The following is a 17,300-nucleotide window of genomic DNA, read 5'->3' as shown; positions in this document are numbered from 1 at the left end:
TGTATTTGTTTCTTTATGAAGATCAAAGAGTCACTGTATTTATAATGATCATGTTGTCAGGTGTCACAAAAATAGATAGCAAAATGATCATGTGTCACTGTTACTTTGTGTCAGTTATTCCTTATGGCATAATCTTTTGTGGGAATTCAATAAATATATTGAGGATACTAGTGTTGCAGCTCAGCAAACAAAGGGTAATGTGTCATCCACTGTTAAAAAATATAACAATACTACTAAAAATATTCAGCAGCCTATGTCAAGACAACCAGTTTTGACAGACTTTGCTGCCATCTTCAGGTCTTAAAAAATGTTTTTGTTGTGAAATGTGTTCATTTTATGTTGGACATCATGCCAAGCTGATATGTGGATAAAAATCAGGACATTAATGAAAAGATTTTTTAAAGACCTGAAGATGACAGCAAAGTCTGTTGAAACCATTTGTTTTAAATAAAGAAACAAAGAAACACTTATGTGCTAGGCTGTTGAATGTTTTTAGTATGTAAAACAGATTGTTCCTTTGATCTTCTAAGAATCAGGAAATCCAATCATACTAATGTTACCCACTTCCACACTGTACATTTATAAGGTTTCGATTTTCATATATAAAAAGTAAAAGACATTTGAAAGTTTTTATTTCCAGCACAATTACAGCACTTAGTGTAGAAATAATTTTAATCTTCCTACACAGCATTTAAAACTGTATGCCCCAAGAGCAGAGTATATGGGATTACAAATTTACAATAAACTAAAAGGCAGAAATATATTCAACAGGGAGCTTGGTTCACTTAAAAGTTTGCTCTTTAATTTTTTATTATAAAAGTACCATTATTACATTGAAGAATTCATGCATGACAATTTCATAGCTGAAGCAAGGGAACTGTATATAATTTTGTGTATCTTTTGCAGACTGAAAACCGTAATTAGTGAGTATTGAGTAGTTGTATCACAATAACATGTGTAAAATCTTTTTTTACTCTTCTAAAAATGTTTTGTTGTAAGGCTTAACATATAATATGAATAATAAATCAAATGATTTAAAAAATATAAGAATGATGTGAATAAATCAATTTCATACCGGTATGTCCCTTTTGTAATCTCCAACATGAAGCTGGTAAAGTGCTTACCAATGTACTATCTTTGTCCCCTACTCTCCCTAATGGCCATTCATCCATCTTTGCATTTCTCCTTTAATCTCAAAATTAGTGAGTCCCTATCAACCTAGTGTCTGGGAGTCTTTTCCAACCTTCGTGAACCAGACCCTCTTTCCTCCCTTAAGAATGAACCTTTAGTTCAAAAGGCAATTATTATTATTTTCTACTTCAAGTGCTTCTATGAGTAGTACTAGAAATTACACCTTATGAAAGTTGGTAGTAGCCAGTCATTCTATATGTTTTCTCAATTTAATTTTCAATTCAATACATATCTATGAAATATGATGAATGAAAGAACAAAGACAGTTAAAGTGCTGAGCAACAATGTACCAGCTCAATACTTATCACCTCCTTAGTACAATGATAAGTTGTCTTGACCACATTTCTATGGCCAACTTTGGATCTTTTTGTGTCAATATTCCTCTCATCGCATGTGTATTAGTGTCACCTCTTCGGTTCCTCATTATCAAAACATTTGTTTTCTAATTTCTAGCATTTTATAAATCTTTTCTTCTTCCTTTAGTCACCACGAAAAGAATTTGTTCTTAAAGCTAAGGGCTCACAGCAACTGGGCTTTCCACAAAAAAAAAAAAAAAAAAAAAAAAAAAAAAAAAAAAAAAAAAAGAAGAAGCTTCATTCTCACTTATGAAAAACTTATAACTTACGAAAAATCTTACATTTGGTTACTCAGATTAAATAAAGTTAGGCACACACCAATAGGTTAGCTCTATGTGCACAGATTATGCCATTAAAGTACAAGTTACATAAATTACTGTGGCCGATTAAATTATGTCAGATTGTGAATTTGGTTCTTTTTTGTTGCAGTTTATGATAAGATTATGCCCCCCATGCTTTGCCATTAATCTACAAATGTAGATGCATCACTCTGAAATAAATAAATGTGCACACATTCCAAAAATCATAAACTACTCATGCATTTCAAAAAGCACCAAGCTGTTGCAAGATAACATGCAACTGAATGCTACACAAAGCAAGAATTACTTAAAGCTGGGGTACCTCTGCACCAGGAATTCCATCAGTACCCTAAAATACAATGGAAAAATATGTTAATGTTATTGACAGCCAAATTATGTGAAGGGAGATGGTATAGCCATTTCATTAAAAAAAATATAATTTTTGTTGTTCTGCCAATAAAATGAGTCCAAACACAGGAAAAATTAATCTGTTGTTCAATTATGCATTTGAAATATTCATATTTTATTTGCTTTTTATGTGAAACATTATAAGTGTCATTTAATGGAACATTGTTAAAGTAAATGTCAGTGATTAATACATGCTTGTAGTTTGATTCACTGAAGAAACCATGGCTGAATTATTTGTGAGAGTGTTAAGGGAATGAGATTAATAGGTGAATATAATACATCAATCATGAAATAAGAATGTACATACGGGCAATCCTGGATCACCTCTCTCTCCCTTGCTCCCTGGCTCACCCTGAGCTCCCTGTAACAGAAGCATCACATTTAAATGAGTTTAAACAAAAAATGCTTTAAGTGCACTTGAAACAGTTTTAGCATAAAACAACACTATACATTATTTTTGCTGGATCCACAACAGTCCTAATCAGTTACCTAAGTATCCTGGCATCCAAATAAAACATTATCAAGGAAATTTAATAGAAAGACCAATCACTTGCAGAGAACTTAGAGTACATGTGTAAGTACACTGCATTTTGATTCAGCAGGGATTAAGTAATTTACCTCTGAATAGTGTATTTTAATCTGGGAAATAAAATAGCGAACACCTCTGCTTGTCTAAAGTGGCTGTTTCTGTTAGCACATAAAGCATAAAATAGCTCATACAAGAGCTTCTGTACCTCAAATAGTTAATGAGAAAGGTAGCCAGTTCCAGTTCAGGTGTCAGTGTGAATTGATAAGATATTTTGCAATGAATAACTTCATCAAGAAAGTCAATGATTTTCATTTTCAAAGACATGGGAATGGAAAAATGAATATTTTCTATATTGATGGCATGTAATGAACATTTGAAGCAAAGAAATAAGAGCTACAAGAAGGAGTAGCATGTTACTGTTCCTCAGAACAAATTATACAGTAATTGCTCAGTTGTACCATTTTTGGATGAGGTTGTAGCTCTGTGTGGAATGAGGCTGAAAAAAGTAACTTATTTGTGTCAGTTGGATGGTTCTATGCAAAGTTTGTTGAGTCAGAGTACTAAATGCATTGGTAGGATAGTATAACGACAGAATAAAGAAGTTATTAGACAAGGGAAATGCATGAAGAACCATAACTTACTATTGTATGAGGGGCGTTTGAAAAGTCTGTGCAAAGTCCGAGAGATGGTACCACAGGCACATATCAAGGTTATGTTTAGTTAGTAGCATCTCTGGAAAGAACGCCCACCAAGATTCAGCCATATTGGTCTATTTGTTTGTGTTTGGCATTGAAGTGAATCAAGGAAGTCGAGTGATTGTCAAAAAATGTACAAAAAAGAATTTCGTGTGGTGATTAAACATTACTTTATGAAAGGCAAAACACCTCAGGAGACTAAAGAGAAGCTTGATAAACATTACGGTGGCTCTGTACTTTTGATTACAACAGTTTATAAGCGGTTTCTAAATTTTTTCAGTGGCCATATGGGCACAAGTGATGCTGAATGTTCTGGATGCCCTGCGGAGGTTACAACTCCAGAAATCATTGATAAAATCCATGATATGGTGATGGATGACAGAAGAGTTAAGGTGCATGAGATTGCTAGTACTATGGGCATCTTGAATGAATGGGTACATAATATTTTGCATAAACATTTGGACATGAGAAAGCTATCCACAAGATGGGTTCCACGATTGCTCACGCTTGACCAAAAACAGAATCGTGTGAAATGTTGCAAGGATGGTTTGCAGCTGTTCAGGAAGAATCCGCAGGACTTTAAGCTTCATTTCGTCACTGTGGATGAAACATGGATACATTACTATACCTCTGAGACCAAACAACAATTTAAACAATGAGTTACTAAGGCAGAATCTGCACCAAACAAGGCGAAGACCATTCCTTCAGCCACGAAGAGCAGTCTAGCACAGCCAAAGAAGGCATCCCTGGCCAATAGAAATCTGCAACTATCAAACATAATCCTTAATTTTAGAAGAAATTTCTGAAAAATATGCATTTGGTGAATACCATTGTATGGCAATGAATTGTGGAATGTTAGAAAATAGGAAAAGATGAGAATTTAAACAGTTGAATTGTGGTGCTATAGAATTATATTGAAAATTGGATGAACTGCTATGCAATAAATGAGATCGTACTCTGCCAAATCAGTTAAGAATGGGAGATGTGGAAAACACTGACACGAAGAAGGGATGGGATGATAGAAAGTGTGTTAAGACATCATGGAATGGCTTCCATGGCAACAGAGGAAACTGTAGAGGCTGAAACACATATAACATATAACTGAAGATGCAAAGTGTGAGTGTTACTCTGAAACAAAGAGTTTGTCACAACAGAGGAATTTGTGGCAAACTACATCAAACCAATCACAAGATATGTAACTCAAAAAAATAAAAAACATAAAAAAGTACTTCCTTTTCTGAAATCAGGGAGTGATCATTCTCTCCATTGAGGGATTTCTCTACTCAAAAAACCCACATGTACTTGAAACACCAGCTGTGCTATCCTCGCAACCACTTCATGCATAGTGCACACCTGATCCATTATGAGGGGCCCTACAATTCTCAACCCCATAATGGAAGTTGAAAAATCTGCATCGCACATATCCAGTCTATTAGGAGAGTTCCTCTAATTCTTCACCTGTCACAAGAAGCCATATATCTGAACCCACACACACCCGATCTATAATTATAATTCTCCATCCGATAATGGAGATTGAGAAATTCGCATCCAATACAGCTAATTTATTAAGAGGTATCTTAAATTCTCCACCTAATACTGAAGGTTGAGAAATTCACATCCAAGCTCATCAAAGAACTGTCTGAGCCTTTAGTTTAAACCTTGCACTTGGCTCCAAACCAGAAGACCACAAGTGGTTCTTGGAACAATGCTGCAAATGTCAGCTCAACATCCATTCTGCATGCATGGCTAGCTGTCTTTACCAATGCAGCCAGATAGCTGTAAACCTATGTGGCAGATGTCATGCAGGCCAACATGAGCCATGATTTGCAGCAGATTGCACAGAGTGTGCCCAATAACAGCCAACAGGGCCTCCTCCACATCTCAGATGAAACATCTGGCAGTCAAACAGATTGGAAACTAGCCTTCCTTCCTGACATCACTGCTATTTGCCTAATGGGTTCTGTCATGTGCCTAACACTATAGCTCCCAAGAACCCAAAGCCTACCCTCTGCACTTGTCCTGACCTTTCAGGAATATTGTCCGTTGTTCCAAAAGGTGAAACATTCTCTGCACACTAGATGTACTTTTAGCACTGGGGAAGACCTCAAACTTGCTTTTAAGACAGAAGGGGACAGCCCTGCAGCTAGTACCCATTATTGCCTTCCATCCAGAAATATATGATCATGACACTGTCTTTCATTGACACTCAGGTGGATGTGTACTGACCACATTATGGGTACTGGGAGGTGCTGAAACATCAGGAACCCTGGCTGATGCTTCACATGCCAGTGGCGCAAAAGTTTTTGTCTTAGACATCTCAACACCATACCTGGGCAGCAGTCTGAAGCCTGTCAACATTGGTCAATGCAGCTGCCAATTGTTTCCGGATACTGGCTAATTGCTCTGCATCTCTATGCAACAGGTGTAGTCCCTATCTACCTGCAATCTATATTTGTCTATACAACAATGATAACACTAGCCCAAACAGTCACTATGTGTGGCCTAAGTGATGCTGTTTCTGGTTACTATTATGCTAAAAAGTCAGCTCATGTGACATACTGCTCAAAAAATGTGCAAAGACATAGAGAAAGTAGTTAAATATGAGTCAGTACTGTTAGTTACAAAAATTCTATTGGCTTCTTGACAAAAGCACATGAGAAAAAATCCTAAATTAAATGCTGTACAGAAACATAAACTGCTGCTATTATTGGCTGCTGTGCTTGACTTCACAGATAGTGCTCTACTGACTGTTCAAGTGCTATTTGCAATGGTCACAAAATTCACAGAAAATGGTACGTGATGACAGTATAGCTTATGGCAGCCTGTTACTACACCAGAAAGTAATTTCATGCAACGCAAATGATGGAAAGAACATGCAACACTTAGAAAAAGCAAACATGAAAAGAGGAAATCTTGCAGACTGGAATGGCTCTTACTTCTCAAGTTTAATTTTTTTTCTTTGTGCTGATCCCTAGAGTGGTTCCATTGCAGAATAAAGAGTTTTTGTATAATTTGGGGTGAATAGGATTCAAATGATGCAAAGATGATTGATTTAGAAACCAAGTGCTATAAATGTCTTTTCAGTTTTTTGATTGACATGATATTAACAAATTTTGAAACAAAGGTGAAAACTAAATACTACACTTTGGGTTGCAGAAGTGGCACAGACCATCTTCAAGGAAAATCATATATCACAAATTTCATTCTCTTCTTGTGATAATTCAGATTCATCATGGCCTCAAACATTTTCAAATAATAATTATCTTTCTCGATTCACTTTGACTGATGGATTGTCTCTAGAACACACAACAAAAAACCACAAGATTGTGCTTTGCCAAAAAAAAGTTCACAGTTAATTTTAAAATTTCATATTCAAATATAAAGGATCATATCAAATATAAAGGATCATATTCAAATATAAAATCTTTGTAGTTGCATCTATTTTTTGATATAAAACTTCTAATTCTGTTATGCCATTTCTCAGTTCTTGTGTCAGAATTAGCAGATTTCCCAATAAATTGTCACTTTTGATCAACTAGGATGGCAGTCTGTCAGACAATTAAATTAAATATTGTAAATTGTAAAAAATAACTGTAAAAGGTTGTTTGGCAGATGCTGTTTGCTTCTAGTTGTTTTACGTGAGCAGTATTAAGGCAAATAAATCATCTCTCATTAACGAATTGAAGATGAAGACATTGTACTTGCTACATCTGTTGCCTTTCCTCTAAAGTGAGAGATGAATAGTGCAATGCGGTTGTGCCAAAAAAGGAACATATTGGCTTGTTCTGCCCATCTCTACCCATCTTGGTTCAATGACTCGTCACATCACCTGAGCAATATGATCTATGAAATGACAATCAATTAATGTAAGAAGACTGAGTAAATATTGTGTCTACATTAATTAAATAATAAATTTGTCATGAACAAGTAATAGTTCACAAAGTTGATGGTTGCCATTTTTTATGAATTGTCAGATTTTTAAGAACTGCAGACACCCCTTCCCCTTATTCTCCTGACCTCATATTTCACACAGATCAGTTTTAGACAGAATTTAACAAAATTGGTGGGTAACCCAAGAAAAGTATGATTTTTTAAAAAAGTATCATATAAGAGTCACACTAATGGAGACTCATCCATGATTTAAAGGTCTAAATTCGATTTATTGTTTATGAAATTCAAGTGGACTCTTGTCAGGCATTCATTGTGAATTTTACAGACAGAATTCTTATGAGTCTGTGCAGTAGAGGAGGTTGTATGCCAGATGTCATTTTCCGTACCTGAAATAGGAAGGTGTGATGAAAATGTATCTGTATTTTGAAAATGTGTTTTGAAAAAAATAAAGTTCATAATCTGACACATAAAAACCAGTGCACTTTTTGAAGTACCCTGTCATGAAGGGCTTCATAGGATACATTTCTTTAAGAATTTTTTTTTTTGTGTGTGTGCACTATTGACCTCCAAAGTTTGTAGGTGAGACCCTGAAGAACCTTGCATAAATGTGAATAAGAAATGATCTCATAGTTTATTAGAAATACTGACAAGTCATAACAGTTTGAAGTAAATTATGACTTTAATTACAGTGTAGGTCACACTTTGAATGATAGATGGCCAGAGACAGATGGTACTGTATTTGGGTAATACGAGCTTTTAAAAGATAACAGAAATATTTGCTAAGGAGAATCTGGTAGTGAAACAAGAGTATTTCCACTCATCTATTTTCATAAGCACACAACAGGCAAATATGTTCCTCTTTAAAGACTCAGTCAAAAAAGTGGATAACCAGCTCCTGCTTTACTCACCAAAAATTTTGGCTTGCTAACACATTTGTGCTCTTTTAACACAGAACATTCACAATCCTTTTAGTCAGCCTCTTTTTTTCCAGTGAGGCCTTCAAACTCAGCATCTCCCACTCACTGCCACAGTTTATGTATGTCTCTCTCCCACTGTCTCCTTTGTCTCCGGTGATTTACAGCGTATCCCACTGCTACTGTCTCCTTCTGTCTTTCTTTTCTGCTGTCACTGCCCCAACACATCTCAATAGCTCAAAAATTATGAGGGGTACAACTTACATTTTCCCCTTTGCCTACATGTTTTGGACCAAAATTCACCCTCCTCTGTATCTATGTGTTAAGCTTCTGCTGGTCTGGGAGTATCCAGATTCCTACACACTCCACCACCCCACCCCCACCCCTCAAAACCTATGTATGGTCTCCACTCCTCTGTGTTATTCATTTCCACTGTCTGCTCTATATGTTGATCCCACTGCTGTTTTCTTCTTTTATCTACTCTTTCTCTGCCACTGCCACTTTTATCCCTCCTGTCATCACTATATCTCCTCTTTATCTCTCCCACTGGTATTGTCTCCTCTTCCTTCCACCACCATATTCAGGAAGACAATGGTTCAAACCTGTGTCCAGTCATCATCATTTAGGTTTTCTGTGATGTCCTTAAATCACTTAAGGCAAATGTAGGAATGGTTCCTTTGAAAGGGCATGGCCACTTTCCTTCCTATCCTTCCCTAATCCAAGCTTGTGCTCAGTCTGTAATGATCTCACTGTTGAAAGGACATTAAACACGAATCTCCTCCTCTTCCTCCTCCACCACCATCACTGTCTTTCTGCAACTTTCTTTTAGCACAAAAATTGTGAATATGTTTACATGCAAAAATTTTTGTTGGGGAAGGTGGAATGAGGACTGAGGCAACTGAGTATCCACTTTTCTGTCATGGTTTTTTTAAAAGAAGACCTTATTTGCCCTTTTTGTGTTCTGAAAGGAGCATTTTTCCAGTGGTTCCCTTCTTTTACCTGCTTCATCAGGGTTTATTGCTTATATAAAGCAAATCTGTAGATCAGTAAATTTTTGATAGTTTGTTTACATACTTTGACACATTTGTATACTTTGACACATACAAACATAGTACACACAAAAGGTTAACCCAAAATTGTTTGCTTTACATTTTTGCCAGATACTTTGCTCATCATTTGCAATTCATCGAAAACCCCAGCTTATGATTTTTTTCTTAAAAGATTAAAAATGTTATTAGAAACATTTTACTGAATTTGCAGTCTTTCCAGTTTTAAATAATTTTGGCCATTTATTTTAAGTTTTTTTCAGGCATGTTAAGTTCCTTTTCAGCCCATTTTTTTGTCACTGTAGTACCACTGTGGTATATTTGTATAGGTAAGAAGGGCCCATTATACAGAACCAGTGAGTCACAACGTTTTATTGATGAAATAATGGTTAAAAACATAGCGTGTTGATCTCAGAATGCTTGTAATGACACTAGAACTCTTGTCATATGTTCACTGTCTCAGTTAAAATCACATCTATGCTGCAGAGCGGATATTACATGCATATTTAACCTGCATAAATATGTTAACATTGAACCTGTGGACTTTGTAATGGATAATGATTTCAAAAACAGTTTTGAGATTCCCTGAGAACATCATCTTAAGAACATATGGGAAAAATTTTGACACTCTGCCATGAAAAGAAATTATGGAAGTAACATCCCCAAAATTGGTACATTTGGTACCCAAAGTGCATTGTTATTAAGTCTAAAGAATGTCCAGTCAAAATTTGAGTCATTTGCTACAGTTAGTCACTTTGATAAATGTGGCCAACAGTGCAAAAACAGCTAGAAATTAGTTTTTTCTGTTTTCTGCATCTCCTGGATCTCAGGAACAAGAAAAAGTTTTTGAAATTCACCAAGAATATTATCTTATGAAGATATCATAAAAATGTCAACAATTTGCCACGAATAGAAATTATAGATGTGGCCATCCCCACAATTGGTGCTTTTTGTACCAAGGAATAATAGCTTTTGGAGGTTTTATCAGGAACAGCACACGAACAAATAAATGAGGCTTTTATCAGCCATCTACAGTCTACCCTAGATCACATCTAATGTGAAACAACCAACTGATTTGCTCAATTTGCCTGGGCCAGAGGAAGTGTGTAATGTTTCAATTTTGACCCTGTACCACAGGGTCGCTCCAGTATGTAACAATGTTCGTTAGGCCGAGGACTATCCAAAACACTTGACCACTTATTTCTGATTATTGAATTTTTCAGATTCCAATATCATCCTACAAGATATTAGGGAGAGGTATATGCTACCTCATATGTCTGAACAAGTATAATATGTCTGAAGCAACTCAGGGGAGTACAGCATTCATTTGTCAAACATTTGTACATGCCTCAAACAGAAGTGGCATATTTTCATTTACTTGTGTGCTTAGTAGTTTAGTTTGTAAATTTCTTGGGTGTTTGTGTACTTACTGGACATAGTCCCACATTTTAATAACTATATAGTGTAGTCTTCTGCTGTACTGGGACTGTTATTGCTATGCTTGGCTGCAGGCTGAGTTGTCAACCCTTTGCTAACAGCTCCAAGTGGTACTGGCTCTGGTCAAGTGTGTGGGCATCAGCCGGGATCTGTTGACTGATAAAGAAGTTTTGTCTGTTGCAGAAGAAGAAAGGACAATTATTTCTATATATGCAGATTTTATGTAAATGAACTTCAATCACTCGATGAAGGAAGAACCTAGAACTACCCAACAAAGTTGTATCAACAGTAACGAGATAATATCAACAATGACAGATCGGATGAATTGAAAGAGGACTTTATAAATACGATGAAAGACATCAGAAAAGATAAGTGCCAACTATTTGTGAAATTAATTTTTTTTGGTGGACTCATGTGATTGCCAGGAAAATGAATAGAGATGAGGGTAGTGATGTAGATGTGAAAGCTGTAGGACCCAGTCAAGACATGTTTAAACCGAGTGAAGGTGTAGTCAGCAAAGAAACAGTTAAAACTGATATTTTGAAATTGATTTTAATAAAATTAGAGGAAATGAAAACAGAACAGTCTAAAAACAATTGTAAAATGCACAGGGTACAATATCAAATAGGCCAAGTTAGTAATCAGGTTTCTGAGATAAAAAGTGGGCTGCCAGATGGATTAAAAAGTGTGAATGAAAAAGTTGATGTCTTAGAAAGTAAATTTATTGTTTTGGAAAATGAGTTAGTTCACAATCTTCACACTGGGAGAAGAATGTTAATGACATCAGAGTACAAGAGAAGGTCGTAGAGGAAAAAATGGAACAGAACTTTAGAAGTTTAGATAAAAAAATTTTAAACACTGAATACAGTATGCTAACTAATGTAAATGTTTTAGATCAAAATATTTCATTAGTACAGGAAAATTGCATCCACAGTAATTTGCATTCAAACAATTATATTGCGTGGTCCAACATTACAATCAAAAGTTTTCCATCAGACAATTTACATCCAGTGGATTTTTTACAGCACTGTAGGGACAGTTTTGTGTCAGACATGAATGATGATCAAAAAATTAAATTTGTTAAAAGATGTCTTGAAGGCAAAGCTCAGTCATGGGTAAATCTAAATTTAAGTCTGTGGTAAACATATCAAAGTTTCAAAAGAGTTTTTTTAAATAAATTTTGGTTGGAAGCTGGACAAGGGAGAATCAAAAGTGAATTTCTGAATGGTCCAAATATTAGGAATAGGGATGGTACCCTGAAAGAGTTCTGCAATGATCAACTTAAGAAATTAACTCTTCTTGATAAACCATTTGACAAAATGACATTGATTGATGCACAAAAAAGGAGATTACCAGAAAGGTTGCTGTGGGATTTAGTACAAGGACCTGACGATTATCTTGAACAATTTTTATGATATGTTAACAGGCTGGATAGGGCAGTAGAAAGAGACATGTACCATAATCACTGAAATGATAGAGATCACAAAGGTAATAACTATAGAATCAGAAATAGTGGTAATTTCTGTCAGTTTCAAAATGGTAATAGAGACAAAAATTTTGAACATCAGCAGAATAGGAATAATGGGGATAACTATGGGCAATATAATAGGAGAAACAATCATAGAGGTAACTATTTGGGTAACAGCAGTCTGCCTCAATGAAGGTCCACAGTTTTGGGGAGAGGAAACACAACAAGTACAGAACCCCCAATTTACACTTACAAATAGACAATAATAACAGTATTAATAATGTGGCACAGAAGGAAAATTAGATTTCTCATTTATGTTTTGATCAACAGTTTTGAAATACTATGTTTAATTATAGTGATGTAGATACTAATCACAAACCAGAATGTGAGAGTAATGAGAATTTTGATGTAGTGTGTACTAATGATTTCTTCTCTTGGTCAGAAAACAGTGTTATTGATACATGTAAAACAGGTGATGACTGTATTTAATCTGAATTAGGTGGTATTTTTGATGTTGGTGTGAATGAGAGCTGTGAAATTACTGAGGTTGGTAAGTTTGAGACTGGTAGCATATTGCAAATGAATGTAAGTGAGGTGTGTGACTTTAATGGAGACAAGACTTGTGTCGTTAATGATGTTATTGATGAGGTAATTCTGGAAGAATATTATGATGATGATGATGATGATGATGATGATGATGATGATGAGTATCAGGTTTTTGTTGAGTTTAAGAATAATGAAATCTTAGAGTTATTTGTGAATACAGGTAAGGTAAGTGATATAACTGAGAGTCATGGAATATCAGTCTAGTCAGAGCAGTTTTTCATTAAAGTCATGCAGAGTAAACAGTAAAGGTGAGTTATCTGTAAGCCTCAAGAATAAAGGTGAAAACTTTTTGAAATTTGTTTGGGACCAAATTGAAGATAACATAGATAAATGTGCATTCTGGATGCAGTTCGCTGCGGTTAGTCAAAATTTGTATCCATGCTGGTGGAATGAAGCAAAAGAAGATCTAAGCAGGAAATGTAATTTTGACAGTAATATACACTACTGGCCATTAAAATTGCTACACCGAGAAGAAATGCAGATGATAAATGGGTATCGATTGGACGAATATATTATACTAGAACTGACATGTGATTACATTTTCACACAATTTGGGTGCATAGATCCTGAGAAATCAGTACCCAGAACAACCACCTCTGGCCGTAATAACGGCCTTCAGACACCTGGGCATTGAGTCAAACAGAGCTTGGATGGCATGTACAGGTATAGCTGCCCATGCAGCTTCAACATGATACCACAGTTCATCAAGAGTATTGACTGGCCTATTGTGACGAGCCAGTTGCTCAGCCACCATTGACCACACGATTTCAATTGGTGAGAGATCTGGAGAATGTGCTGGAGAGGGCAGCAGTCGAACATTTTCTGTATCCAGAAAGGCCCGTACAGGACCTACAGCATGCAGTCGTGCATTATCTTGCTGAAATATAGGGTTTTGCAGGGATCAAATGAAGGGCAGAGCCATGGGTTGTAACACATCTGAAATGTAACATCCACTGTTCAAAGTGCCGTCAATGCGAACAAGAGGTGACCGAGACATGTAACCAATGGCACCCCATACCATCACGCTGGTTGATACGCCAGTATGGCAATGATGAGTACACATTTCTAATGTGCGTTCACCACAATGTCGCCAAACATGGATGCAACCATCATTTTGCTGTAAACATAACCTGAATTCATCCAAAAAAAATGATGTTTTGCCATTCATGCACCCAGGTTCATCGTTGAGTACACCATCGCAGTTGCTCCTGTCTGTGATGCAGCGTCAAGGGTAACCACAGCCATGGTCTCTGAACTGATAGTCTATGCTGCTGCAAATGTCATCGAACTGTTCGTGCAGATGGTTATTGTCTTGCAAATGTCCCCATCTGTTGACTTAGGGATCGAGATGTGGCTGCACGATCCGTTACAACCATGCGGATAAGATGCCTGTCATCTAGATTGCTAGTGATACGAGGCCCTTGGGATCCAGCAAGGCATTCCGTATTACCCTCCTGAACCCACCGATTCCATATTCTGCTAACTGTCATTGGATCTTGACCAACATGAGCAGCAATGTTGCAATACGATAAACTGCAATTGCAATAGGCTACAGTCCGACCTTTATCAAAGTCGGAAATGTGATGGTATGCATTTCTCCTCCTTACATGAAGCATCACAACAACGTTTCACCAGGTAACACTGATCAACTGCTGTTTGTGTATGAGAAATCGGTTGAAAACTTTGCTCATGTCAGCACGTTGTAGGTGTTGCCACCGGCGGCAACCTTGTGTGAATGCTCTGAAAAGCTAATCATTTGCATATCACAGCATCTTCTTCCTTTCAGTTAAATTTCGTGTCTGTAGCACATCATCTTTGTGGTGTAGCAATTTTAATGGCCAGTAGTGTATTTTGTGCTCCTTCTGTAATAAGTGATGTTAGTTGTGGAATCCATTCAGTGTGTTCAATCTATACCTAACAACATGAGTAACCAAAGTAATGCTATGATATCAGTAAAGTTGATAAAACCCTGCAAAAACAGTATAGATGTAGCATTTGAAGAAATTGAAAGTGATCTTTTACATGAAGTGTCTAATAACAGAGATGATGATTCAGATTTTGGATGTCCTTACATTAACATTAAAATTGATCAGTGAGAAGGGAACTGTTTGATACAGGTAGTCCAATTTGTGGTATATCTGAACAATTTAGAGACAAGATTAAATATTAAATATAGTAAGAAATTTGTGGAAATGCCCATTGTAGGTGTAAAGGTAAGAGGAGCTACAGGTAAGCAACGCAAATTGGTAAAATCTCAGATAATTTTAACGTTTAGTATAGAAAGCAAAACTTTGAACATGGATGCTTAGTGATCACTAGTCTGGAAGCAAATATAATTCTCAGAATGGATTGGATAGTGAAACTTGATGCTTGTTTTGGATGGAATGTTAAAGAATTGTTTATTTTGGAACCTAAAAGTAATACTTATGTAAAACTAATTTCTGTATTTTAAACTGTGGGAAAAGTTGTAACTACTATTTGCAAAGCATTGTGAACCAAGCTGAGTACCAGGTGTTTGATGAAGATACGGATTTTGATGAGACTGAGGATCAGGATTTTGGAAGTGTAATAGATTCTAAAGTAAGGGAAGTTACAACTGTTAGTGGCCTACAAAAAAAAACAACTTAGGAATTTGTTATAGGAGTTTAGAAATGTTTTTAGTGAAAAAACAGGAAAAGTGAAAGGCTATCAGTGCATACTTCACATTACAGATCATCAACCTTTTTTTCTCAAGCCATATAATCTACCATTTTCAAAAAGGAAAGATGTAGAGAAAGAAATTCAGAAAATGGAAACATGGGATGTAATTGAGAGAAGCAGGAGTGCTTACAATAATCTTTTAGTTTTGGTAAGTAAGAGAAATGGTGGAGTGAAAATCATTTTGGATTCTAGACATCTTAATAAATTTCTTATCAGATAGAATGATCATACTGAGAACAAGGACAAGCTGTTACACAAATTTACTTACGTAAAATAGATGAGTAGTTTTGACATGACCTCTGTATTTCACCAGATACCACTTGAAATTAGTTCTAGAAAGTATATAACATTTTCGTATGGAGGTAAGTGTTTTCAGTATTGTGTGGTGCCATTTGGGCTAAATGTATCTGTAGCTGAATTCATAAGAGCTCTGAATTCTGTCTTAGGAAGTGAAGTGAGTTCAAAATTAATTGTGTATGTTGATGGCATTCTGGTCACTGAAAAAACTTGGTAACAACATTTGGATCTGTTAAGAGATGTGTTTTCAAAATTAGAATCAGGAGGCATGACTTTGAAAATAGGTAAGTGTAAATTTGGTGTGGAAGAAGTTAAATATTTAGGACATGTTATATCTGAAAAAGGAATTGCACCTGATAAAGAGAAACTTGATGCCATTGCTAATTTTGTACCTCCTTGCAACAAAAACAGCTTAAACCATTTTTTGGGTTAAATGGATTTTATAGAAAATTTTGTAGCAGCCAAGCTTTGAATGCTCTGGGCTTGTGTGAACTTTTGAAGATGAATACCATCTGGGATTGGAATCAGGAGCATCAGGATGCTTTTGATGAGGTCAAAGGGCAGTTGTGTGAAAGTCAAATATTGTTCAGACCAGATTTATCTCTTCCTTTTTGTATTATGACAGACAGTAGTGATGTTGGATTGGGTGCTCATTTATTTCAGGAGGTTGAAGTTGAAGGTGTTATTGAATATAGATCTCTTGCGTTTGCTAGTAGAGTATTGTAGAATCATGAAAAGACATACACTTTAACTGAGGAAGAACTTTTGGCTGTACATTGGACATTCAACAACAGATCACAAAGCATTATGTTATCTTCAGGTGTGTGTAAGTTGTACTGTAACAGAATCACATGTTGGGCCTTGTTTTCACAGCAGTTCAATTATGAAATCAGGTACATTAAGGGCACAGATAATGTAGCTGCTGATGCTTTGTCTAAGCTAACTTTAGGGAGTGAATCATCTAACAACTTTGGAGAAGAACAAAAAGAGTTTAAAATGATGTACTTGAGAGGTGTGGAAGAAGAAAAAGATATCTTGAAAATTTACAATGGCATCTGCAGGTATTAAAATCGTGATCAAAATTGGAAATTGGTTGAGAGCATGTTGAGTAACAAAGGAGGAAAAAAGGTGGAACAGTATTATAAGGTACCCAACAGTATTTTATTCAGGAGACATAAGACTAACTCAAAGGATTGTAAACCATTTTGGCCAGAACAATCTATTGATGCTTTAATTACTTACATACATGAGAGTTTTGGTCATTGTGGATCAATCTATTTCTCACAAAAGATTCAGGAAAACGTATTTTTATAACAAAGGTAGGAGAGTCAAGAAGATGACTGCTAGCTGTGACAGATGTCAAAGAGTGAAGGGAAGTGAACAAACAAGTAGAGGCCAAATTATAGACATATTGCCTAATAGTAACCTACATCTTGTGACTGTGGATGTTTCAGGATCTTTAC

General features: G+C 36.0%; 1 protein-coding gene across 1 annotated transcript in view; it reads right to left on the bottom strand.

Annotated features, from left to right (window-relative positions):
* LOC126192064 (collagen alpha chain CG42342-like) overlaps positions 1 to 17,300 on the bottom strand; it is a 660,839-nt gene that overhangs the window by 111,643 nt on the left and 531,896 nt on the right. Inside the window, exons 21-22 of the mRNA XM_049932580.1 lie at positions 2,562 to 2,615; positions 2,169 to 2,195 (exon numbers count right to left, since the gene is read on the bottom strand). Of these exons, the coding sequence (XP_049788537.1) occupies positions 2,169 to 2,195; positions 2,562 to 2,615 (81 nt within the window). The remainder of the gene's footprint in view (positions 1 to 2,168; positions 2,196 to 2,561; positions 2,616 to 17,300) is intronic.

This window comes from Schistocerca nitens, chromosome 1 (assembly GCF_023898315.1).
Source record: "Schistocerca nitens isolate TAMUIC-IGC-003100 chromosome 1, iqSchNite1.1, whole genome shotgun sequence".
Taxonomy (NCBI): domain Eukaryota; kingdom Metazoa; phylum Arthropoda; class Insecta; order Orthoptera; family Acrididae; genus Schistocerca; species Schistocerca nitens.
This window is presented reverse-complemented; position numbering and strand designations above follow the sequence as displayed.